General features: G+C 38.9%; 1 protein-coding gene across 2 annotated transcripts in view; it reads left to right on the forward strand.

Moving 5' to 3' along the window:
- The window catches only part of LOC112109409 (ATP-binding cassette sub-family G member 2-like), a 33,318-nt gene extending 6,408 nt beyond the window's left edge, over nucleotides 1–26,910 (forward strand). The window contains exons 2-16 of one of the 2 annotated variants that reach the window (XM_024203929.1): nucleotides 1,926–2,143; nucleotides 6,628–6,687; nucleotides 7,272–7,386; nucleotides 11,101–11,253; nucleotides 11,725–11,882; nucleotides 12,151–12,302; nucleotides 13,122–13,223; nucleotides 15,186–15,433; nucleotides 18,293–18,375; nucleotides 20,031–20,120; nucleotides 20,793–20,917; nucleotides 22,508–22,662; nucleotides 23,712–23,801; nucleotides 24,619–24,713; nucleotides 26,192–26,910. In XM_024203929.1, coding sequence (XP_024059697.1) covers nucleotides 1,944–2,143; nucleotides 6,628–6,687; nucleotides 7,272–7,386; nucleotides 11,101–11,253; nucleotides 11,725–11,882; nucleotides 12,151–12,302; nucleotides 13,122–13,223; nucleotides 15,186–15,433; nucleotides 18,293–18,375; nucleotides 20,031–20,120; nucleotides 20,793–20,917; nucleotides 22,508–22,662; nucleotides 23,712–23,801; nucleotides 24,619–24,713; nucleotides 26,192–26,342 — 1,977 coding nt within the window. In that variant the 5' untranslated portion in view covers nucleotides 1,926–1,943 and the 3' untranslated portion in view covers nucleotides 26,343–26,910. The remainder of the gene's footprint in view (nucleotides 1–1,925; nucleotides 2,144–6,627; nucleotides 6,688–7,271; nucleotides 7,387–11,100; nucleotides 11,254–11,724; nucleotides 11,883–12,150; nucleotides 12,303–13,121; nucleotides 13,224–15,185; nucleotides 15,434–18,292; nucleotides 18,376–20,030; nucleotides 20,121–20,792; nucleotides 20,918–22,507; nucleotides 22,663–23,711; nucleotides 23,802–24,618; nucleotides 24,714–26,191) is intronic. The other variant, XM_024203930.1, reaches the window with a different exon arrangement.
- The last annotated feature ends 644 nt before the right edge of the window (nucleotides 26,911–27,554 follow it).

Here is a 27,554-nt window from a genome sequence, read left to right on the forward strand (position 1 = left end):
GGGGAACAATTGGTTCAGTTCATTAACTACACATTATATAATACTTCCTTTGCTATATAAGTTGGTTAGTTTGAAATGCAAAACATGCTTTTGTGAACTTTTGATAAACTTTTTTTTCGTGTGTAACATTCACTGTTAAGGTAGATTTATTTAATAAAAAAAAAATGTAACCGCTGGTTGTGTGCATTTTTAATTTAATTAGAACTTCCATCCATCCTGGACACAAATCACAAGAAAAATATTAATCATTATCTAATAAATGGGAAATGCATCATTCACCATTTTCTAACAAAATAAAAAGTGTAAAAATTAAGAATCTGAATAAATGTAAATTAAGCTATATAATTGCTTAAATAAATGTGTATAGATACAGTGTATCCTCCTGGTTAGCAAAAAAGAAACAACAAATTTTAGTGTCTAGGCTATATTTAGTTGCCAGTCAACATGTCTGAATGGTTAGCAACTACAGGTCTGTCGCATCTTACGCACATTTAACATGCGCGATTTCAACTTTATGCGGTCGGCAAAAACAAAAAACAAAAAAAAAGAGAAACAACAATTTTAATACTATACCTGTAGTGCGAGTGATTTTGCCCGCCATTGAACTCAATGGGATTTTGGCTATACGCGTTTTTTGCTTTACGCGCTAACCGAGGAACAAAACCCCCACGTAAGATGAGATAGACATGTAATAAAAATAATGAATCAGGGTTGTGTAGTGAAGGAGATTGCTCTCTGAAGGACCCCTGTCTCTTTTGTTGCAGAAGGTGGAAGGTGTGTGGTTAACGAGGCAAGGGATTTCAGGAAGAAAAAGTGTGGTCTCATGCTTAAGGCAACTGAATGCGGCCCTGCAGACAGTGGTGCAGGAACTAGGGGTGCTACTGCATCCTCTGGCTTGAAGTAGTAATAACAAACACCAAATACATGATTTCCATTGTTTCCATGATCAGCACCCCCTCTATAAAAATTGTACCAACACCCCAGCCTGGAGAACTGGATTTTATCCCTGCCTCTGCCACAGAGTTCCTTATGTAAAGCTAGACAAGTCTTATAAACCAGATTTTTCACAGGAGGCCACTGTGTGTCCCTCATTTTCTGCATACCTGATCTGAAGTTCTTGGGGTCTGATTTGCAAAAGTGCTGAGTGCTCACAGCTGCAACTGAAGTCAATGGGAGCTGTGCTCTGAACATATAAAGTGCTGTAAAATGTTCACTACGCTGAAAACTCAGGTCCTAGGCTTCTCAGCGTGAGCACCCAAACTTAGTTAACGCTTTTGACAATTTTGCCATTAATCTCGGTGCCTTAGTTCCCCATGTATAAAAGGTAGCTAATACCACCTCTTCTCACAAGGGTGTGGTGAAGAAAAAATCATTGATGACTCTTAAGCACTAAGATACTATGATGAGAGTACCATAGCACAGCTCATGAGGAAATTATAATTAATAGTTCTATATTCAGAGCAGGGTTTGAAAGTAATGCCTTTAACAATGAGTATAAAAAGAAATAGAGAATAGTTACTCATTCAGTGAGCCCCATTCATCGTGTGCACAGAATAAGGCAGGGGTTTAGTGGGAAAGAATAGTATGCAATCATGTCATTAAAAGGGACAGAATTAAAGTTACACAGCAACCTTAATCCTTACATTTCCTTACTGCTGAGTGTGTGGCTTGGCAGTGCTAATGTTCTTTTACTGTAGTGTTTGAGATGTCATCTATATTTGGGCTTTCCCATTTTATAATCCAGCACACGGAAGAAAAGTTAGGCAGGATTACCGAGGAAGGAAAAGCGTTGAGTGGGGTTCACTGAGTATAACACCCACGTTTATTGGAGGGTACATACAGTATATACTAAGTTGGCTGCATTACATATAGGGTGGTCTTTCGTCTCTCCTCTATGATACCTTTGTTAATGTTTATGTTTACAGAAGTGGAATCCTTCCAAAATGACAGACAACCAGTCAGACATCAGTATTCAAATGTCAAGTACAAACGGCCTCCCCAGCAGAAAAGAGTCCTCTCAAGACCCATCAGTCGGCAGAGGAACCACTGTGACCTTTCACAACATCTGCTACAGAGTGGAGGTGAAGAGTGGCTTCATATGTTGTCGAAAAACAACCGATAAAGAAATTTTGAAAGATATCAAGTATGTATTTAAACTTCTGTCATAGAGTACATGTTCATTTGATTTCCTTTCTTGACAGTTAGGTTCAGATAAGTCACTGAGCCATGAATACCTCTGTAATAGTAATGTACAGAAATTGGTCAAGATTTCAAAAAAACAGGCGCTCAAAGTAGGCTCCCAAGTCCATATTTAGGCACATAAAAAGGTAACCTGGTTTCCAAAAGTGCTTGCATCTTTGAATTCCCATTGACGTTAGTAGAAGCTGCAGCGTGTTCAGCTCTCTTGAAAATCAGGTCATTTACTCAACTGCTTAGATGTGAATGTAGGAGCATAACTTAAGGTATTTTTAAAAACCCTGTCTCTAGCTTTGAGTTAAGACTTTAAAAGTAGCAAAGAGTATTATTCTGTAACTAGAACAATGCGTGTGAGAGTTTGGGTGTCCACAATTTTATTGCACTGTTTTCTATTACAGTTATTGCTTAGTAATTGCTTTGCATGATATTGCGCTTGTTGTCAAGGTTCCCTTGTACAATGTTGGCCAGTTTCCAGTTAGATAAGTCCGAACTGCGTGTCATGAAAGTTAGTTGTATAACCTGCCGTTCCATGATGTAATTGTAGGTCAGTTCTCTAATTTCAGCTCCCAGAATGCATGAAAGGTTGGACCTTTATCTGTATTGCTCTTTGCCCATGCAGCATTTCTTAATACACCAAGCCTTCCATGCTGCATACGGTGACTATATCCACCAAATGTGAAATTTTAAATCCTTATTCTCTCACAAGAGTCTTACTCCAGTGTAACTCATTTGATTTAAACAGTTACTCCATATTTGCAGTGGTGTGAGAAGAGCATATGTCCTTTAGAGTCTAGATCTAGTGTATGTTGTTTCCCCATAAACAAAATGCAAAAAATAATAATTTTTAGTTTAGGTGACGAAAACAACAAAGAAAAAAAAACAAATATAATGTGTCTGGGAAAGGGGTGAGGGATAGCACACAGAGATTCAATCTGATATTTTATATCTAAATTGAAACACAAAATCCCTCTCTCCTAAATCATAGAATATCAGGGTTGGAAGGGACCTCAGGAGGTCATCTAGTCCAACCCCCTGCTCAAAGCAGGACCAATCCCCAGACAGATTTTTGCCCCAGATCCCTAAATGGCCCCCTCAAGGATTGAACTTGCAACCCTGGGTTTAGCAGGCCAATGCTCAAACCACTGAGCTATCCAAGAACAACTTCTGCCATGTTGCCTACAAGAAAGGAGACAGAAATCAAATAAACTAACCCCTCACAACTACCCAGAACTATCATGATGTACTAATACCTTCACTATGTAGCTGTGATATCTCATTATTGTAACAACCATGGGCAGAGAAAAGATTGATAAAAGAAATAAGACATTTCACACAAAGTATAAACTACCCTTTATTATTTATAATATAGAGTGCTGTAAATTAGAGTTGGGCCTACAGGAAAACTTTAGATTCAAACACCCCTGAGCTTTGGGGAAGTTTAGATCCAGAGCCAAACATGGCAGCGGGTTCCTATGTCTCTAACGGGCTGAACCAAACCCCCAAATTTGGACATCTCTGGTAGCAATGCTAAAGAGTTAGATGGTCACAGTTTATAACCAGATTGCTGAAAGGATACACACCCTCATATGTGTCAGTTTCTCAAAAATATCAATTTTAATACCATTCCTACTAATGATAAATTTAGTAGGTGCAGGGACCATTATCCTTAACACAATTAGTCCAGCCTCTGTAATCCTTTCTCAGTCAAAACTCCTATTGACATCAATGACAGACTTGCCTGAATAAAGACCGCAAGATCCTTCTCATGTTCAGTAGCAACAGTTAACCGGCTCTTATTTATAATGGACATCTTTAGTAATGATTCAAAAATTCTCTTGTCTTTTAACTTTATACCCATTTTAATTTGAGAAACTGACATTGCTCTATGGTTCTTGGAATTAACATTTTATCCAACAGTTAGCTGGAAAGACAATATTAAATATCTTTGACATTTCCCAGGGCAGATAGAGTCAGCTCACACAGATTTCCTCACATGATTGTTGGGTCTTTGTATTAATTATTCACAGTTAGATCACAATTACTTTAATGTGATTCCCATTGTGCATTCTAAAGACCTTGGAAGGTTTGCCAAACATGGGTATTTAAGAGGAATCAGGTGATAATGATTTCTTACATTGTGAGGTTGCGTGTTGTGTTTTGGAAGTTTGCAGGTTTTTTGAATAATAAAATTGAATAATAAAATTGCTAGTGATAAGTGAATGAAGCACAGATAAAAAGTATATAGAAATCTTTATTAATTATTAACAACTTTTACTGTTCCTGGGCTGAAGGTGATGGCTTGCTTTTCCATTTAAGTTCTCAGTTGTTACAGAAGAAATTTGATTGGACATGATCTGTTTCCTGGGTGGCTTTTAAAGTGTGGAAACTGCTTCCTTTGGACAATCCCCTCAGCCCATCTCTGCCAAATTATAAGCATGACTGAAAACATTTCAGAGTTGCTTTTTTCTATTTTAATTCCCACTAGTCCCTGTGTACAACTCCCTGCTGCCCTTTACTTGGTCTTTAACTATTTTTGTTGACTGTTATAATGTAACTTCATTATCTAATTACTGTATTTTAACTGTTTAAGCAGAACACCCAAACATTTTTGATAGGGGAAGGGGGAAAGTAGTGCCTTATGAAAAATAATAATTTATAATGGATTGCAGACAGAGGGAAGTAACCAGAATCCAATGACACGAGGCAAGAAATAGCAATCGGGCATTGCTATGTGTGGAAAGTGTTGACTCGCCATTAATTAATAATTGCAAAGGGAAATACTGATTGTGAGGGAGCCCTCTACCTGCCTGGTGCTACTTCAGACATTATTAACTAATAATGTTCATATATGTCAGTCGTATACATCCCAGAGTGGAGTTTCTTGCCTGGTCAAAAATCTATTTAGTTATGTATGAGAAGCCTACCCAAGGGAAGTTTTATTCCAGGTGACTTGCAGACATCAAAAGATTCGCCCTCACCAGTGAGAATACTCTACTCCTATGCTCTGGTTAATTAATTAATTAATTTTTAAATCCTTGTGCTGAGACTGGGAGAGGCTAAATCTTCTCAAATTTCCTTTATCCAAAGCCATCCCTGCAGTTCTGCTTTCAGGTCATATCCAAAACTGGAAGGGGCCTATTTTCTCTCTCCAGTTTCTATGCACCCAGAATTTTATGTGAAGAGCTCATAAGATTCCAGTACCCTCTGATTTGAAACTAAACCTCTGATAAATTGTTTATTATTAACTTTTATTTGTTATTGTAGCAACCCCCATGTGCTAGGCACTTTGCAGACCTGTAAAAAACCAGTTCTCTGTCTGAAGATCTGACAAACTACATTAGACAAAACACAGATGAAGGAGTGGACTACAATATAGTTAAAGTTACTGAGTAGTAGTGGTTCGGACATGACTTCTTAGTTACAAGGATATTTTTTGCCCATTCCAAATCCCCGATCAGATAGATCCTCAGATGGATACTTTTAGATCCTCTCTGCCAGTCCTCTGGTCTGATGCAGATTGGTGCTGCTTCTCGGACTACAAGTGAGTTACCAAGTTTCCATTACTTACCACTCAATCAGCTAGTTTTGCTTTCTTTGTACTCATATCTGTGAGTTCAGTGCTACCCTTCAAAAGTAGCTACCTATACTGTATATATAAATGGTTGTTTGTGCAGCTCATTGTCCAGTTCCATGGTCAAACTCCCACGTCAGTGAACAAAGCCTGCATTTACACACACAGACACGCATTTGCACATGCAAACTGTACTTAAGTGCACAATGCGTGTCTGCATTTGCAGTATGGGGGCCAACTGTGAGAATTTGGCCCTTACCACTAAATTTTTCATCCGTAACAACGACCAAAAGAAGGGAAGTGTTGATTGTTATCTAGGAAACTACACAGTGTAAATAGCTCCCTACTGTGTTTTATTGAAAGAGTTGTCTCCAAACAAAATGACTGGTAACCCAAATACATACTTAATAGCATTTCCTTCTGGCTGCTGAGCGTGAGATAGTTCTTTGCATCTGATGTAGAGTCATTAAGTCAGGTTTCCAAGTATTTCTTTAAATATAGATGCCTTTCCTACATGACAGATGCCTCTCTTACCGAGGGATGGCCAGAGAACCATGCTTGCTATGACTGCATGTATTCTAGAGTAAGTTTGTGTTTAGTATGGCTATACATCAACATATGTCTTGCTATTGTTTGATAATTATAGTTCCTGTGTTGTACTTTTTAGTTAACAATATGGGATATTTCTTTTTATTTTAAGTTAGCAATGTAAACTAAGCAGGAGTCAAGTCATTATTTTATGTAACCAACTAGCTTCATTAGCCCCAAAAGGATTTGATGCAAAATACATTTCTGCAAATTAATAGAACTAACCTGTAAATGAAACAATGAATGAGAAACCTCTTGGTTTTGTCTTACAGTGGGGTTATGAGACCAGGACTGAATGCAATTCTGGGACCCACTGGCAGTGGCAAATCTTCGTAAGTGTTGAAGCAGTGAAAGGACCTGTTTTACTTTATCCATGTTCCTCACCACGAGGAAACATGCCAACAAGAAAATGCACCTATATATATATATATTAAATATTTATGAACCACACTCCCAGGGCAAGATTTCAATCTTAATTCCACCAGAGTAAATCTAAAATAAATCTATGGATTTCAGAGCAGAATTTGACCCCAAGTGGAAATTGTATTTAAAAGCAACAAAAAAGAAAAAAGAAAAAGAAGAGAGCCAATTTTACTAGTTTATTTATATTTATTAATTAATTTATTTCTTTTTAGTAAATAGTTTCCTGACATGCTCCCCTTATGCATCAATCTACAGTACAGCGGGAAGCTTATTTTACTGAAAAAAGACAATTCTGTTCTTTGAGGGGCTTTTTAAAAAATATGAACTATAGTAAGTTGCAAATTTTCAATATGGGAAAGCGTGTGCACAGCTGACTATATACTGTTAACTGTATTTGTCTGCCAGATTTGCCTTTCACTGGCCCCAACTCCTCCACTTTGGTGAAAATGTACACTTCACAGCTCTTTAAGGTGATGGGCTTTTCTTCTTCTAGGCTATTGGATATCTTAGCTGCAAGGAAAGATCCTCATGGGCTGTCTGGACACGTTTTGATAAATGGAGCTCCTCAGCCTGCCAACTTTAAATGTATCTCTGGATATGTGGTACAGGTAAGTCAGTCTGCAGTGACTGCATCTGCCTTTGTCGTTTTGATATCCTCTGGGCCAAAATGCACCAGAATTTTCTAATATGAGGTAACTGCAGCAGCTGACTTGTCAAAACTGACCCAGCATAGAATTTAGAAACCTCACACATTATAGTTTAAAATGTAAATGGGATAAGCTGATTTCCATTTCCAGGATTATTCCCTGAGCTTCCACAGGCAGTGGGGACCTTCCACATGTGGCTCTTCCCCCGCCCATACAGAATGTTGCTTCCACAGCACCATTGCTCTGCCCATAGAGCTCCACTGAGTTTAGAGGTCAAGAGGGGCTGGAACAGTGGAGCTGACCCCTCCACAGCACCTTTCACTGCAGAGTACCTGGAAATCCAGGGAGAAGTTTAAACAGCTTGGAACTGTAGTATGTCCCTCTGACTGCTACTGGGCATCAGCAAGGATAGTAGCACAGTTCCTATTGGTGTACAGTTCGCAAGGGTGAGCAAGGCCATGTCCCTGTAGGACATCATCTGTTTCCATATGGAAAGAGGTTCCATTCCCTATGGATCCTTTGGCTCTACAGAGGTGGAAGGAGGCACAGCCTCTCAAATCCACAGCCCTTCTTAACCCCCTACTAATATAGGGGCCTGTCTCCAGAAAAACTCTGCATCTTGTCCTGTGGGTATAGCAGTGAGAGTGGGTGATCTGGCCCTATATTATAATTTATTTTCTATCATAGCATGCAACTACACCTCACATTTTGAAGGTTTGACAAGTGTGTCTATATTCTGAGTTGACCTGTCTTTAGCACTGCTCTCTGAAACAGGTCACAATTCTAACTCATGTAGAGATCTGAGCCGACAAGAAGGTATCAGAAAAACACATCCAAAATTACAGATATTTCCCTTCCCTATCAGTTGGGTGGGGGTGGGTCTTGAGAAACACTACAGGAAATGTTTAAGCCTTGTAAAGGACTATTCAATTTCACAATTGTTATCACTCTGCTATCTGGCTGCTTTTCCACATGAATAGGAAGGGTGCTGGAGAGATTCTTTGGGGCCACTCCTGCAAGCCGTATATTAAAATTCTGCCACCAAATGAAAAGTAAGTTTGGGATGATTTCCCTACCCTTGATGGAATCAATCCCTTTCTGGATCCTAGCCAGAGTTGATTTTACCACTGGGGTTCATAAAAAATGTCATCCGGGCATCCCCCCCACCCCTTTACAACAGACCAGATTGCTCTAGGTGGATTGGTATTTTCAAAAATTGTTCCCTCAGCCTTCTCTGCAAGGTCATCACTCCATACCTCCACTTCATGCTCAAAAGGTTGGACACAGCTCTACACTACCAATATAGTCAATACATTTTTCAAAGTATAAAGTTTCCCACAAATGTACAGCTCATAAGCTTGTTTGGCCAGAGATGATGCCTCCTTCCTTAGGTATGAGAAAGTGTTATTGCTTCAGTAGGAAAACAAATAAATGGATTTCCCCCTATCTCTTGCCTATCTTCAGTGCAATACATATGGTTAATTAGAGACTAAGGGAGAGAAATTTTAAGGGAGACCTCTGTTAAATCACTGACCAGTACTCTCTCAAAACAAAGTTAGCAGAGAGCTGTCTAAACTTTTGTATGATCAAACATCAGATAAAAAGTAATTCCCTTTATAAGCAATAAACAAAGCCCAGATAAATTTCCCCCCCTTACTTTTCTCAGAACAAATCAAGACAACCCTCTTCCCCATAACCTAATTTCCCATACCACCCTCTTCTTCCTCCTTTTATACACAGCAGCTGAGGCTGATAGACTAACAAGCTCAGCTGCATATGCTCCTCAGCTCCCTTTACCCCTTCACAGTCTTATTCCAAATCCCCACAACTCTGACAGAGAAAACAGTGGCTTGGTCTTTGCTGTACCTGGGCAACACCAGCTCAAATGTCCAGAGTCCTTGCTGGATAATGTACCTCATCACAGCAGATAATGCTTCCTAAATAGCAGTGGTCTTTTGACAGGTGTACAGCTGAAGGAACTGAAGGCTTGATTGTGGATCATGTGGATCACAGTGAATCAGTCCCTTTTATCCTTTTTAATTTGCTGTATCCTGTCCTAAGGATGACATTCTGGTTTTCAAAGATGTCACATCATTGACTGACATGATTCTTCACTTGAACTATCAGTTTTAAGTTGTTCTGATCTTATAAAGTGAGAAGCTCTAAATTCTGTCTTTTGCTTTCTCTATCCACCATGTCTCTCTCTCTCTCTCTCTCTCACACACACACACACAGTGTTCCTTTCACATGTAGTATATTTCTTCCTTCCCACCAACTCCTTTTCTCTTTAAAATTCAGAATGTATTTGGCACCAGGTTTCCCTACTCCATCAGTAGTGATTTGGCACTTTCTTGGTTCCCTGCTGCCTGCATGGTGTTTTCCTTTAAGCTGCTGATTCAGATCTAAGAGAGAGAATGCAGATAGGAGTTGCGTCAGTTGTCAGGGCCACCTGAAGCCAGACAAGAGTATCAAGGAACAATGATGTATCATGTAATGGGCTCCCACAATGCATGTATTTAGTTAAACAAGTACTGATCCAAGGGAGGTAGTAGGCCTGAATGTATCCACATAGAGCTCCAGTTTGCATTTGCTTTGTCAATAACCCTTAGCCCCTACAAGTTCAAAGTGCTGCCCATACAATACTTAATAATAAATAAGTATTATTATACCCATTTCACAGAGAAGTAAACTAAGACAGGAAGGTCAAGGAACTTACCTGAGAGCATCTAGTCAACAGGAGTTGCTAAATCCCACAAAGTGCTGAATACTGTGACCCTGATCCAGCAAAACACTTAAACATTCACATGCTTAAAAAATAAAGTGTGTGTTCATTCTCATGAAACTACTCATGTACTTAGAGTAAACATGGACTAATTACATTGGGGCCACAGTGCTCAGCATGGAGCATAATCTAGCCCTGGTGCATTCAAACTCAGTGGTTCCTCACTCTCCACACTGGGCTCATTCCTCCTGACCATGCTGCCTACCCCCTGCTCTGGTAACCTCAAGAGAGGATTCAGTTTAAATCAGCAGTTTCACAGCACTCCATGGAGCTGTTCTCACAACCTTTCTGCACTTGTTAGTTTCTGCTTAGCTGTGATCTGCAGTTACCACATCCTCAGATATTTGAAGAAAGATTTTATTCACATCTGTAGAAAGAACTCTTTCCAGATATTGATTCTGCAGGGTGCTGAGCACTCTCAACCTCCATTAAAGACAATAGGAGTTGAGGGCACTCTGTTTCCCGCAGGTGATTCTCAGCACCTGGGCAGGACCAAATCCAGAATCAATTTTGTTTACAATTTTCAACTGTATTAAGGAAAATCTATGTTTGAATTTTTCGCTGTGTTGCCATTGTTTAACTGCTCTGCAAAACACTCTGGGCAGGGAGACATTTGGACAGTGTATATACATGTGTTGATTTATTGATATTTCTGCTATTTGATACATGTAGGATAGTCCCTTGTTGCCATAAATTGCACAAACATGCAGAGACTAGTATTGGAAAGCAAATATCTGATGGGACATTCAGGTTTTGAAGATCCAGCCTATTTGATTCTAGCAGCTGTCACTGCCATACAAATGCACTCTGCATGTAAAGTACACACATAAGATGCACGTGCAAGTCCCAGAAGAGGAAGAATGAACATTAAATATGTAATTTTGTTTACTTAGGATGATGTGGTGATGGGAACCCTGACAGTGAGAGAAAATTTCCAGTTCTCAGCAGCACTCCGGCTACCCATGTCTGTGAAGGAACGGGAAAAGAAGGAACGAATTGACCAGATCATCAAGGAACTGGGTTTGACCAAAGTGGCAGATTCCAAGGTAAACTGTCATATTATGGTGCCCAATTAATAGCAAATATTAAATAATTTTAGATGATAAAATGGCTCCACTTTGATTTAGTGGCTTATTCTAATAGCAGAAGAACTGATAAACCCCAGCACAGCTGCCTGTTCCCATAGTATCAATGAAGATAAAGGCTTGTTACTTCTGTGTCTATCCTTAAACTATCATACACAGGACAGTGGTTACAAGTAGGAGGAAAGCAGGTGATCCGAGTGTCATGAAGAAACTTAGATTTCAGGGTGAAAACGTTTAGGAGGGGGGCGGCTTCTTTCTGCAACTTTCGGAGTTGCACTATTGCCTTACACAATGTCAACCATCGAATCCATAGTCACAATATAATCACCCAGAACTCTCCCAGAAGTTAATGTGCTGTTAAAGGTATTGGATGTTCTTTGTTGAATACTTTGAAGTCAGACAAAATGACACAAGCTGCTTGTTTTGCATTAGGTTGGCACCCAGTTCATTCGTGGGGTATCTGGGGGAGAGAGAAAACGGACCAATATTGGAATGGAACTCATTACTGACCCTGCAGTCTTGTTCTTAGATGAACCAACTACTGGATTAGATGCCAGCACTGCCAATGCTGTCTTGCTGCTCCTGAAAAGGTGACTGCAATGGAATCACTGGGAAAGAACCAGCTTTGACAGAGATGCACTCCATAGCTCTGCAGTTAAAATGTGGTTAGAATAGTTAATATGTAGATACTATATTGCTGGGCTTGTTTTATTCCTTTTTGTACCTTGCATTGGATTCTCCAACAACAGGTTGAACTGTGTTTATTTACTGATTTGTATTGGAAGGAATTTGAAAGAAGAAAACTCCACATAAAGCACAGATATTTGATATCTCTATTATTTTCCACTTTACATTCAGGATGTCAAAGCAGGGGAAAACAATAATCTTTTCCATCCATCAGCCCCGGTACTCCATATTCAGATTGTTTGACAACCTGACATTATTGGCTGCAGGAAGAATGCTGTACCATGGTCCTGCTCAGAATGCCATTGAATACTTCAAATCTATTGGTGAGCTTTCTTCTGGAGCTTCAGTCACAACAGTGGACACTGAAAGGAACATGCTTAAAATGCAGTTCTGTTTTGAAAAGTGACTCAGTAGAAATGACTCTTGAATCATGGGATTCAATGGTTAATGTGCCTCATTGTTTCCTGTACCAAAACATACTAAAGAATTGTTTTTTTAATATAACAGTAACATTAATGCAAAGTTAAAGTTGAAAAACCAAGCACTCAGAAATCGAGAAATGCAGAGTTGAGGATGAAGGCTGAACCTTAACTGTTACCCTTTGTGCTTATTAGTAATTACTTTAAAAGTAAAAAGTAATGCGTGTTTTATCACAGTATTTAGTTTTGTTTTGTTTTATGAATTATACACTAAGGCCCTGATTCAGTAAAACACATAAGCACTTTACCCATAGATATGTGGCTTTCAGTAAATCCAAATGATTAAACCTGCCATAAGGAGAAGCAGAAAAATGACTTATCATTAAGTCTATTAGTACCAGCTGATAGGTCAAAATAGAATTAGCAACAACAGACATATAGTTAGAATTTGGAAGGGCTCATTTGTTAGTTGTCAGCTTTGGATATTTTGAATTCTTACAGCTTTCCTTTTTATGGAAGCTTTGGTAGGGCCAGTTTGCAATCTCCTTCCTCATGTTGGTTAGTAATTTAGGCCAACTGGACCACATTGTGGTGTAAGTTAGTACTCAACATAAGTAAGGGTATCATAGTCTGGCCCATGGTATATTACCTCAAATGCTTTTCAATACATATTACCATCTGCAGAATGACTTGTTTTAGAGAACTAACACTGTTTCTCTGCAGGTTATGAATGCGAGCCATACAACAATCCTGCTGATTTTTTTCTGGATGTCATTAATGGAGACTCAACTGCTGTGGCATCAAGCAAGGCCGATGCTGATCTAGGTATAAAACTGAAGTTCTTCAGACAGTAAGAAGCTGATTTGCAGGGTGACAAAATGTGTTTTGGATTTATCCACTCTGGCTCTTTTTCCTCAAACAGTAAGGACTGCTCTGCCAATGAATTCAATAGCAAAACTCCCATTGTCTTTCACCAGAACCACATCCAGTGCCCTGTTGTGATACAGTAGTGCCAAAAACCAAAATTCTAAAACTCTTTGTAACTATATGCAGGAAGTCTTGATATCAGCTTTGCGTGCATCTAATGCATACAATATTTGTCATGTTGTTGGACTGGTTTTTCCATCTCTGCAATGGTAGCTTGTTGCTCATAAATTCAGCTGAGGTAATCAATCATTAGTATCACTTTCTTCCAGGACTGGACCATAGGTGGTTATTGTAGTCACATGCTATGGATTGTTCTACTACAACCCCATGTAGGGACTGATTCTTTTTAATCTCAACAAAATTATACAGTGCAAGGCCGGCTCTACACACAGACTCTGTACAGCTATAACTATTTTAGTTAGGGATGTGATTTTAAAAAATTAAATAGCTATATTGGTACAACTCTTAGTATGGATGCAGTTACACCAGTATAAAGATTACTTACATTAGCATAGTTTATTCCCGTATGTGAAGATGAACAAACTATATACGGGTATAAGCACTTTTATACTGATATAACTGCATCCACGCTCCAGGGCACTGTACCACTTTTAACTATGCCACTGTGATTAAAGCAGTACAGCTTTTGTGTCCAGACAACCCTTAACTTTTGTGAGGAAAAGGTTATTTAAGGAATGATTGGCTGTGAGACCCTTCATTCCATGTGGTAAATCTTTGTTACTGAAAGTAAAATTTCTCATTTGCAGGGAGTCCATTTTCTCCTTTGACAGCCTGATCCAAAAGTGACATCAAGGGAAAGACTCCCATGGAGTTCAATAGGTTTTGGATCAGGCCCTATATGCACACATGCTGTAGGAGGAAAACATACCCCTTAAGAATGAAGAGACTCAATCAAGGTTGCAGAATGATCCCTACACAGTATCGGAAGAGTTCCTCAGGGACTCTCCTTTGATTTCTGTTGAATTAAAGTAATTGCTAGTATTTTTTTGCCCTAAAAAAAAATAAAAAATGAATATTGTAGTTTTCAGAGACTATAATAAACAAGTGCCTTATTCTGCTCCATTGAATTCAATTGGAGCTTTACCATTGACTCCAATGAGTGCAGGATCAAGCCCCAGATGACGAGGGCGAGTCCCCTGACACCAAAGGCCTATACTGTAACAATCCAGAATTGAATTAATCACAAAACAAAAATGCAAAGATAATAAAAGCTGGGGTGTTTTCAATACCCATAAATCTGAGTGATAGCACGTTAGTGACATTTCCACACTATAATATAAAAATGAATTCACCATTGGCCAAGTATAACTGATTTAATAATGGTTTAAACAAACCATTATTAAGGTACCAATTCTGCTGCACAATGTAGATAAAATAAATATTTAAGGGCTTACTTTGGCCTATAAGATCTAGAGAAATCTCCCCCGCCCATGCAATTCTTGTGCTTTATCATTCTAATCATGAATTGTTTAGAAGATTTATTTATTTGAGTCTTTCACACTTGGTAGATTTGAGAAACCAAAATTAATGCAATGCTTTCAAACTGACATAGATCAACCGATTCGGGTGAACAGACAGATATAGCTGTAAATTGTGTTGTCTGGTTGACAACACAGGGACAGATTCTCTCTGGCCCTGAGGGTGCACAGTATTTTGTATCTCTTACTTGTAGACTGAGTGGAATGGATTAATTTAACTAAATAGGCCAATATAATTGCTATCTCATTGCTTAGTAACCAAAACTCTAGCATAACTCTGTGGGCTTGATTGCTGGAGAATTACTTTTGTCTATGAATTCAATAAAAGGTAACCAAATATTTTTTTCTCTTTAACCTGAAGATAACATTGAAGAACACATCAACCGTGATAAGACTTTGGCAGAGACGTTAGCAGAGCACTATTCCAGTTCTACCTACTACAGAGAAACGAAAGCAATATTACAGAACATTTCTTTGGAGAATAAAAAGAAAGTGAAGACAATTTGCAGACAACTTACTTATACCACTTCCTTCTTTCATCAGCTCAAGTGGGTGTCCAAACGCACATTTAAAAACTTGATAGGCAACCCTCAAGCCTCCATAGCTCAGGTAATCATAGTTAATATAACATTTGTAAGTCCGATTTGATTTGGAGACCATTTCTATCTGAAGATGGGCTAGGCACAATTTTGCACCTACAAATTATTGGGCCTAAAATTTGTATCTAAAATAGAGGTCAGTATCTGAAAATCTGTGCCATAAAAGGCTAGGCTAAATGATTCCAAATAATGAGCATGACAGGGACATGCAACAACTTACACTTACCATTATTTTAGGTGTGTGGGGTCTTATTCTCCTCACACTTGTGTCATTAACGACACCATTCTGCCACACTGACTCACAGTAAGTAGTTCCCTGCAACCGCGCCATGGTACACTGAGAAGCTGATTCTCAGAATCTCGTCCTCACCTCTGATCTGGCCCACTGCATTCTGTTTTTTCCCCCCAAGGGAAAGTAAATTAGCTCTCAACATATAATTATGTCCTAGTAGCTGAGTCAAAGACAGAGATAGTCTCATGGTCTCCTAATATATCCAACTTCACATAAAGTTGAAATGGCTGCACCTGAGGACCATGATATGTTATGTAAAATATGTAATGCAAAACAGATTGGATGTAGCAGGTCTTAAAGGAGGGGAAGCATATTCTATAGTTCAGAGTCTACATGACCTTCTTAACGTTGCATTTTTGGAAATTCAGCACAGTATAATAACGTTCATGGATTTTTAAAATCTACAAGTTGCCTTTAAATAAAGAATTTGTTATTGATTTCTTCTGGGGAATAAGAAATTAGGAAATAACAATTATCGGCTTGATCCTGAGGTCCTTAATCCAGCAACACTCCCCTTTGAATTTTATCTGAGTAATACGAGAGGGGATCGAACCCATAACAACAGTTGTACCCTATCACTGTTATAAATTATCTAGATTAAGAAAAAAAAAAAATCGAGTAAAATAAAATCAATAGCAAAGGGGAAATCTGTTCAGAATCCATCAAGTTAAAAGGCTTTGTGTGTGTATATATCTGTATGTTGATAGTATGGATATCTCAAATAATTGCATTGCAAAAGCTTGACCTTGTGACAAGAATTATGCTCTCAAGAGCTTTCTAATACTCCAGGGTTAATGGTCCTGACTTTTTTCTCACAATCTTTTCTATCTCCCAAACCTCATTAGTAATGGATTTCAAACACAGTCTATAAATGGTACACAGTTCACTAAGCCATGTTTGCTAATCCTCTCCAAATTGGTCTTGATATGATCCTTTCCCCCCCACTACAATTGGCTTAGTGGCTGAATTATCCCTGACATTTGGTCCTTTCGGCAGGTTCTTAATGATATGGTACCACGTATCAAATGCTTTACAGTGTTAAGACTCATGCATCCCTCATGCTTAACCATGACTGAACTGCCTGATACCATCATTTTTGCTGAGATTTTCTTCGCTTCTACTTAGACTTAAGAAATTGTGACATACAGATTTAATCATCCAGATTATATCACTGAATTCACTGACAATTTTGCTATTTTAAAAAAAATCCAAGTTGCGTGTTTCTATTTACAAGGAGCCAGATTCTGATACCCTTACTTACGTTGAATAGCATTTACTCCATGAGTAGAGTGCTGTTTAGTGCAAAGCTGTAAGAATCTGGCCCTTAGGGTTAAATCCTGCCCTTCTTTAGAGTGAAAAGGGTACCAGCAGCTCCAAACCGACAATCCACAAAAGCCAGCATGCTAGGTGAGGTCGGAGCTGCCTAAACTAGCCAATGGGAGATACTGACCAGAGGCGGGAGTCCTCCCATCTCTGGGAAATAGGCACCTAAATCCAGGAGGCCGGGAGGTGCCTAGCTTCATTTAGCAATCCACAAGTGAGCACCCATTATCTGGAGTCAGTCAGCTTAGCTACCTAAGGCATTTCTTGTGGGAATAAGTTAGGTACCTGCTTCACACCACCCAGAAACAGCCACTGGAGGAAGTGGAGATGGTGCTACTGTCCACTTTATAACTTTCAGTCCACTGATTAGAATACTTACTTGGGATATGGGAGACCCATGTTCAAATCCCCCTTCTCTGCCATAGGGGGAGAAAGGATTTGAACAGCAGTCTCCCACCTCTCAGAAGAGTGCTCTACCCACTGAACTATGGAATATTCTGAGGTGGGGCTCCCTCAGTCTCTCCTGCTGAAGCTGTTCCACTGTGGATAAAAAATGAAAGTGTGATTAGGGCAGGGGAACTGGAGTAGGTTCCCTAAGCACTGGGCTACAGAGTCATTCGCCCCACCCCTTTTCTGGCCTAATGACTACTCCACTGTGCATAAATACTTAAATAGTCATAGTCTGGGGTTTAGGCATCTAAGTGCATTTGTGGATCCCATGCCGAGTTTTTGTATGCTCTAGACCAGGGGTAGGCAACCTATGGCACGTGTGCCAAAGGCGGCACGTGAGCTGATTTTCAGTGGCACTCACACTGCCTGGGTCCTGGACACCGGTCCGGGGGGCTCTGCATTTTAATTTAAATTTTAAATGAAGCTTCTTAAACATTTTAAAAACCTTATTTACTTTACATACAATAGTTTAGTTATATATTATAGACTTATAGAAAGAGACCTTCTAAAAATGTTAAAATTTATTACTGGCACACGAAACCTTAAATTAGAGTGAATAAATGAAGACTCGGCACACCACTTCTGAAAGGTTGCCGACCCCTCCTGTAGACCTTCTCCATCTTCCCATCTCTTATTACCCTCTATCTAGGTACCATGAGTACATTTCTTTTCCATCTGTATTCACCACCTAAATATTTTATGTAGTTTTTGCAATTTTGAACTTTAAAAAAAATGTTCATTACAATACAAATTTAGATTGTAGTCATTCTCTCTTTATTAATTATTTATTTTATTTTATTTTAGCTGTGTGTTACAATTTTCCTGGGACTAGTTGTAGGTGCCATTTTCTTTGGGATAAAAGATGATTTTACCGGTGTGCAAAACAGGTTAGTCAACTCAGGGAGCAAATATCAACGGGGCTGACAAAACCTTGCTGTTACCATCATAAGATAATGAAAATTTTAGAGGTTGAAAATGAACTTTTCTTGTCTTTTGTGAGATACCATAGCTACCACTTTAGAACAAATGTATACCTGTAAATCATAAATTACAAAATAAGCGCCGGTCCTGCCATGAGCTCTATGTGGCTAGATCCCTCCACCTGCATGAAGCTCATTGCAGCCTCAAGGCCTAAGGACCCATTTCTGCAACCTTTACTCATGTTGTCTACTACCTTGTGCAAGTAGTCCTGGTGAAATCAGTGGGGCTACTTGCGTAGTAAGGTACTCTGCATGGCAAGTAAGGGTGGCAGCACTGGATCCTAAGTTTGCAGTGAAAGATTCCTGAAAATTATACAAAATATTAAAAATGAATAACTGTACATTAACCACTTCAACAATTAAACAAACAGTATCTGGAAAGACTTCCCTGAAGTAAAATTCAATGGCCAAATTTTTCAGACTTTAGTTGCCTAACTTCAGGCAACTAAAGCCCTGATTCTGCAAGCACTTATACACATGCTTAACTTTACAGAGGTGAACCTGCTCATGTGAATGAAGTTACTTGAGTGCGTGTTTGACTGGGGCCTAAATTTATATTTGGTACCTAAATAAAAGTGGCCTGATTACCAGAGGGATTGAACATCTGCAACATCTGTGGGAGCTGTTGGTAGTCAGCACCTCTTAAAATCTGGCCATTTTTATTAAAGTGCCTCAGAATCTGTGTATGCCAGAGGCTTAAATTTGGCATCCACATTTGACAATTTTGGCCTTTCATTTTAGCAGGTAAACCCATCTCCAGTTGCTCATAATTTTCTCAAATTCCTTGTAGACTGAAATTTTTGGTCTCATATTTGTGCTCAGTCCGAAGGTGATTTAAACAAAGTATTGAGTAAAGTCAGTCAAATCATTTTTCATTTCTTTCTTTCTGACAAGCAACAGATGTTACCCACATATTCCAATAATAAACATTGAACTCAGCTAGCTCAAGATTTGCTAAAGCTTCAGTCTTAGGGCCAAACCTGCTTCTGTTGAAGTTAATGGAAGTTTTACCATTAACTTAACCAGGAGTGGGATGAGTCCCTTAACTTCTTTAGTAGATCTCACTGAAACTTAAAAAATAATACAACTATGAAGAAAATTGGTTTAGCAGTTTGAAACTTTTCTACCTGTTTTCCCAAGCCTATTTTAAAGGACATATTTATTCAGGATTCATGTGCTAATGACATCCCACTTAATGACGCCTTGCTTCTCTGGCGATAGGTTATTAAATGTTGTGAATTAGTTGAGTAAGCCAACAAGACAAAAAAAGCATAATAAAATATACTTTGTCCATTTATATTTTGTAAAGAAATCTTAGTTATATAAATCCATACTTCAGATTACACCTTTAAATCTCTACTGAGAAATAAGGAGAGACAGACAATTTGTGCATGAATTATGGAGTATGTGGAGTAGCAAAGCACATACTAGTGAATGCCAGTAGTTCTTTGGAAGAGTTTAGACATGGTCTATTATAAAAACTACTGAAATTATATTCAAAATAACTGAATAAAGCACTTATGTAGCTGATTTTATAAGTGTAAATATTTGTTTTACCACAGAATTGGAGCAATGTTCTTCGTGACCACCAACCAGTGTTTCAGCAGTATTTCAGCTATTGAACTTTTTATTGTGGAAAAAAAGATATTTATGTAAGTAAAGCTTGATGTAATGGGTAACACTGCCTATTGTTAGCAATGCTTATTCAACTGCTAGTCTTTTTTGTCGCCTTACTAAACTGTCATCTAGATATGACAATTTAGTTATTCAAACTGGTCAAATTATTCACTGCAAGTAATATTCATTGCAAACATTTTTTTAAATCTTGTTTATGAATTGTTTGCAAACCAATCATCGTTTCTGTGGATGGTTTTGTCCATAAATGCTAATAGTTTGGATAAATACTATTCACACTGTGAGTTGTTTGTGAACTGTTCACTTCTTTACCAGAATCATATGGAGTTGATACTAATTGGATACTTGGAACTTTACAGGCTTTGAGTCACAAAATCAGAGAATTACATATTTCTATAAGTTACGTGTATTTTGATGATGTAAGATGTACACTAAAGACTGTGAGCCATACTCTGAGAGGTTTGTGTACAGCAATATGCATGTATATTTGCATATGTAATTATCAAAATTATAATGACATCTTATTGGTCATTTGCATGTGTAATTACAGTATGTGCACAAATGCAGTCTTATTTTTCCATCTGGAATTGCATGCATGACTTATCAAAACCTGTCCATATGTGAAAATGATTTGATTGCTTTACAATTGATGTAATCTGTAATATGTTGTATATATTTCTGTGTTCTAGACATGAATATATCAGTGGGTACTACAGAGTGTCTGCATACTTCATCTCAAAGCTAATGGCTGATCTAATACCCATGAGGACTTTACCAAGCATCCTCTTCACCTGTATAATTTATTTCATGTTAGGCAAGTGCCCTATTCACAAGCTGCATTAAAACTAAAAAGAAAATTGCTTCAGAACCAACAATGTACACTCATTTTATGCCTCTGTCAATCATTTCAGCTATCCAGGAGTAGGTTGGGTCAAATCTTCCTTCTTCCACTTAAAAAAAAAATAATCATTTTTTCTGTTTAAACTCCATGTACCAATGTGGCATCATTTTTCTTGCTTGGTGAGTGGAATGTCATGAGATTGCCATTGGTGCTGCTATGCAATTTGCTGGACTGGGCAAACTTGCAAAGTTTCAAGCACTCTTGTCACAGTCTGTGATACGTCCCATCTGCACTTTCCTTGGAAACGGGTTTAAGCATCATTCCTATATGGTTCCGTCTCACTAGTTTCCATGCCGTTATCTTTTCTTTTAGTGACTTTTAATTATTCTATCACAAAATACTTTTCATTACAGTTGGCCCTGCTGATAAAACCCCCTGTAAAAGAAAAGTGTGATTATAAAAACTCAAGCTCCTGGGAACTGATATTAGCCTGCTCTTTTCAATCATTTCCCCTGGTAGTAAGAACAATTTTAAAATTGCAGACATCCATTTTAGACCATTAATGCAGTTTCAAACACCATGCCTGCTACACATTTCAGGAAGGTCAGATTGAAATTTTTCATGGAGCAAGAAATTCAGACAAGAAACTTTCAGGATGTTTCAAAACTTAATAAATAATAATTAATAAGATGTTAGCAGACTGAGGTGCTGGAACTAGGGGTTCTGGGGGTACTGCCGCACCCCCTGGCTTGAAGTGGTTTCCATTATATACAGGTTTACAGCTTAGTTCAATGGCTCTCAGCACCCCCACTATACAAATTGTTCCAGCACTACTGTCAGCAAAATGCAAGTACAGAACAAAAATCATCACTTGCTCTAGTCTGAGTTTTTCCCTTAAAGAAATGAGACATTATGGCACTATTAGGATATACAGAGAGAACATTTACATGGCTGTGAAACAGGGGCGATTCAGAAACTAATGCCTAATCTACAGCTGCCAACAACCCCTGACTCATGGGAGTCCCGTCCCCATTGGAAACAAGTGAAATAATATTGGATGTTTATTGCGTGTGATCTACTGCTGTATGGGGTGAGGCATGAACTGCTTCTTGTTCAGTTTTTCTGTGGTGATAACTTGAGCCCTTAGTGAATCAGGAAGTCTCCTCCTTTATCTTGGCTTGGCTGAGACACACTACTAGCTTTTTCTCCCTCCATTTCATTGAAAAAGTCCATTACAATCCCCCATCTCCTTTCACAAATACTGTATACACATCAGTTCTATTCTAGACAAAATCCCTAGGCTTTGTGCCCATGGGAGTCTGTACTCCCTTTCCCCAACCAGCAAGGCATAGGAATTTGGGACACTGATCCTTGGGCCTTACAGCCAGTGATCCAAAGTGTATAGTGTGGTGGTGGAAAAAGGGCAGATTTCCTTGAATCAGTCCTCCCACAAAATTTGTTCTAATAAGTGGGGCCAACTACATATATTCAGATAGTACACATTGACTATGATACAAGCTCTGACAAAATTATACTAACAGCCTTCTTGTTCTGCTCCCTAAGGTTTGAAGCCAAGAGCAGATGCCTTCTTTATAATGATGTTTACTCTTATGATGGTATCCTACACGGCCACTGCTATGGCGCTAGCGATTGCAACAGGACAGGACGTGGTAGCTGTAGCTAATCTACTCATGACCATCGCGTTTGTTTTTATGATTGTGAGTAGCATTATTATGTTTTTATTTATTTAGACATAAACCCAAGCATCTGTGAAGTTCAGAGCCAGATTGAGATCTCAATTTGAATTGTGCAAAAAGATCAAGAATCTGGGGCTTTCATGTTCCACTTTGTCCCAATACATACATTAACCAAAATTGCAAAGTTCAGGCTTGTTTCTGAACTTCTCCAGAAATTTGGGGTTAAGGTGGGTTTTGGATCTGATGGTCTAGCTAGGGCCAAGTTTTAGTGATGAAAATAATGGGGAAGAAGAGGGGAGGGATCATGCCACAGGTAAGAGTATGATGCATGATGCTCCATCTGCTCTGCAACTAGTGCATAGTTCCCTGTAGGACTGTTGCAGCCAGCATGATTTAGAGAGAGGACCTTAGCTGATCCAGGGCTGGGGGAGCAGGGAAGTGGCTTAGACTCACATTTCTCCTGCTCTCCTCAGCTGAGCCAAGGATAAAGTCCCTTAAATTATGAGACCACTAACTTACTAACCATCAACAAGGAACTCAACTATCTATTAATAGGCCACATACGAAAGAGATGCGAGTTGGCTGCAGTGCAGCGTGGATAGAAGCATGTCCAGTTTTCCATGTGGGGAAACGCTGCCTTGGACAGTGATCTCAGGGCCACTTGGGGAAAACTTTTCCTGAACACTCTCAACAAAACAACAAAAGTGCCTGTCTGCCTTGTTTTTGTCTAGTTGCCATAGAGAAGCAAAGGCAGAATTTGGAGAATAGAAAATACAATTTCATATGATAAAAACCATAACTTAGCAAAAACCTGATTTGGGGTTTTCCCCTAACAACTAAAAGCATAGTACACCAGCAGCCAACCTCTATAGGAGTTTACTTGTGTGCTCTGACTGGAGGATATGAACCCCTTATTATCCCCCAATGTAATATGACTCAGACTTCTGTATAGCATGTAGATCTAATGGGAGTTACTTGTGCACATTTGATTAGTAATGGTGACTCTGGACTTAAACATTTTCCTGTGAAATGGGACTTAGATTTTTTTATTGTGTCTTTACGGTCTACAGATTTTCTCCGGGTTGTTGGTAAATCTTACAAGCATCATGTCTTGGCTTTCCTGGCTGCAGTATTTCAGCATCCCTCGATATGGCATGACAGTAAGTGCTATGTTTTCCTGTGCATTGTGTTTAGAAGCATTTGTCAAAAGGGACCATCTGAATCTGATGGGAGAAATGAATCCAGGTTTCATAGATTAGTGAGTAAAGAGCAAGTTATTTAAACATATGAAAATTAAAACTTGACATGGCATACTTTAGTCAGGTAGCATGAGGAGTTTATGGATACAGCAGCTAAAGGTGATTGTAAGTGTCTCCTATCTGCAAACAGTTCAAATGTGCAGAGATGTGCAGGTATTTAAATAACTATATATCTCAGTTATAACTATATTGGGATACAGTTTGCATAAAACACTATATAAAATGAAACAGTATTGTATTACTTAAAAACAAAAGAAATTTGCTGTCTTTCACATAGTTGCTTCAGTCACACAGAATATTTAGCTTTTTTTAAAAAACTGAAAGTGAATAGGTTGAATCATATGAGCAATTGCAGGAGGTGGACTTGATAAGAGTTGGATCTTTTCCATCTCTAACTACTATGATCTTATTTTTAGGAAGCTGAGTCAGTAATGCAGTTATGGTGGAAAATATGGAGTCTTTTGAAAGCGCTGGGTTAGACAGCTGCTTTATAGATGACCTCTGTCATATGGGGTGCTGAATAAACTATATTTTTACATCATGTATACAACTATACTCTTACAACAAAATCAGCTGTTAGAAAAGGTGGATTTGTCTGAGATCATAAGCTATGATGCCATAACACTTTTGAAGATAAATTTGATTTTTAGTAAGTATCTGATCCAGTTGGTTTGTCATCGCTTTAATAGTCAGTTGTTTTTTTCTTTTATCTTAAAAGGCTTTGCAAGTTAATGAATTTACTGATCTGAAATTTTGCCCTGGTATCACTAATACAAGTCAGATTGATACAAACTGCACGCAGGTTAGCCAACCGTAAGTATATGTTTTGCATTAAAATGAATCCTACTACTGTACAAGGCATCTACAAGATTGCAAGGGCTTTTTGAGTGCTAGAGAATTTGACGTGCATTCACCACCTACAGTAGGATTCTTTACAGTAATATTTCTTTAGTATTAAGAAAAAAAAAGCATTTGGGTTTGGTTTTTTCCATTGTATGTGCTAAGATAACATGCTACAGAGGCCATTAGCAAAACAATCAGTAAAGGTATTCATAGTAATATCGATATGCCTTTGTCATTTTGCATTCATTATGTCTATTAAAACAAAAACAACCCCCTCACACAAAACAGCGTAGCAGGCAACCTTGCAATATCTACTCACCCACTCTCCTGGTAGCCTCTCCTGCTACAAAACTATTAATCATATAACATGAAAAATAAAATTGTAAATTGAAAAGAAAATGATCTCTTATCTTGGGTACTTATATGATCCCCTGACCATAGTATCTGACCACCTCACAGTCTTTAATGTAATTATCCTCACAACACCACTGTGGGGAAAGAAAGTACTATTACCCCCCATTTTACAGACTGGGGAGGCACAATGGGTATGTCTACACTGCATCTGGGAACAAGCCTCCCAGCCTACATCTATAGACTTGTGCTAGTGGGACTCATGCTAGCATGCTAAAATTAGCTGTGTAGCCATTGCACCTAGGTCTCCCAAGCATGGGACGGGAGGCTTGAGAGCCTGAACAAAGTAACATCTACGTAGCTAGTTTTAGCGGATTAGTATTAGCAGGGCTTGCGCAAGTCTGTGGACCCGGACTGGAAGGCTCATTCCCAAATGGAGTGTAGACATATCCAGTGAGAATAAGGCCTGGTCTACACTAGGAAATTAGGTTGGTATAGCTATGTTGCTCAGGGATGTGAAAAATCCACCCTGAGTGAAGCAGTTAAACCAACTTAACCTCCGGTGTAGACAGTGCTAGGTTGATGGGAGAATTCTCCTGTCGATCTAGCCACTGCCCCCTTGGGGAGGTGGAGTACCTATGCCATCGAGAACCTCTCCCGTTGGGGTAGTTAGTGTCGTCACTGAAGTGCTACCGTGGTGCAGCAGCATCACTGCAGCATTTTAAGTATAGATGCACCCTAAGTGACTTACTCAAAGTCACACAAAAAAGTTTGTGGCAGAACTGGACATTGAATTTGGGCTCCTCAGTCCCAGGCTAGCACCCTACCCACTGGACCACCCTTTCTGGGTAGCTTAAATGTGTGTATGGTGTTGTAATCTTATCTCAAGTCAATCAAGAGAAGAAAAAATGGAATTTAAATCCTATGGTTCTGGGGGTCAGGAACTCCTGACGTGAAATGTCTCCATTCATTTTTCTTAAGACTTGGCTGCTGCAAAAATGCCTTTGTTGTCATGTGGTATTCCAGTTTAAATGAACATAACATAACAGACACCTAACAAAGGATTCACTTTTAAAAATCTCTGTTTGTATTTGTAGGTATTGTACTGGAGAAGAATATTTGAAAAACCAAGGAATTGAGGCAACTTCCTGGGGCCTGTGGCAGAATCATGTGGCCCTTGCATGCATGACAATAATTTTCCTTACAATTTGTTATCTGAAACTGCGCTTCATGAAAAAGTTATCTTAAAACAAAAGTGTAAATAAACTGTGATCCACACTGTTTGGATAGTTTTATAAGTTAGAAAACTGAATTGATTTTTTGTTAATAGTACTCTTTTGTATCTTTTATCTCTTGCCTCAAAATTTAACAAAGTTAACAAAAATCTTCAGCAATACTAAATATTCATTGAAATGCACTTTTTTGAAATTTACAGTATGCCTGAATTTTCTTTATGGTCATGAAATGTACATATGAGTATTCGTCTCTTCATTAGACCAATTGTAAAGGCAATTTTTTACTACATGCTATTTGTTAAAATACAGAACAATTATGAAATGGTAATAATTAATGGCTTCATCCACAAAGAAAAGGTTCCATGGTTGGACCTATTTTCTTAATTTTGCACATCCAGAGTGATACTCTGACAAAAATAAATCAATCTATTTTTAAGGTCCTGGAACACTAATTTAATATTTTCTCTCTCCTATTTCCCTCCTCCACACACACTACATCACATTGTAGTCATCATATTTGCCATGGGCCAGATTTTGCCTGGCCCTTATATGGTTGCATAGTTGGTGGTGGGGAGGGGAAGTCTAAGGCCTGGTCTACACTAACCCCCCCAATTCGAACTAAGGTACGCAACTTCAGCTACGTGAATAACATAGCTGAAGTCGACATACCTTAGTTCGAACTTACCGTGGTTCAGACGCGGTCCACACGCGGCAGGCAGGCTCCCCCGTCGACTCCGCGGTACTCCTCTCGCCGAGCTGGAGTACCGCAGTCGACGGCGAGCACTTCCGGGATCAATTTATCGCGTCCAGACCAGACGCGATAAATCGAACCCGGAAGTTCGATTGCCAGCCTTCGAACTACCGCGTAAGTATAGACATACCCTAAGAAGCTGCCAACCTTTGTGTAGTCTGTATAAGAACTAGGAAGAATTGCAGCCCCTGCGGTTAGTTGGGGCATGCGGGGAGTGTCTTATTCCTTGGGGTGCAGGGCCACAAAAGGAGAAGCAGGCGGAAGGTGAGGTTATGGCTCTGCCCCGCCTCTCACATCTGCTCACTGGTCAGATGTAAAATCGGTTTGCATGGCTTCAGTAATGTGGAAATATTTATTGCTGAATACAAACCTTAACTATCATGCATGGGAAAGTGTGCATTAAAATATACATGCCAAATATAATGTATGTTTTCTTTGCACAGTGTTTCAGTTAGGAACACAGAAATTACCATA

Source organism: Terrapene carolina, unplaced genomic scaffold (assembly GCF_002925995.2).
Source record: "Terrapene carolina triunguis isolate 2854851 unplaced genomic scaffold, T_m_triunguis-2.0 Scaffold789, whole genome shotgun sequence".
In the NCBI taxonomy this organism is placed as follows: domain Eukaryota; kingdom Metazoa; phylum Chordata; order Testudines; family Emydidae; genus Terrapene; species Terrapene triunguis.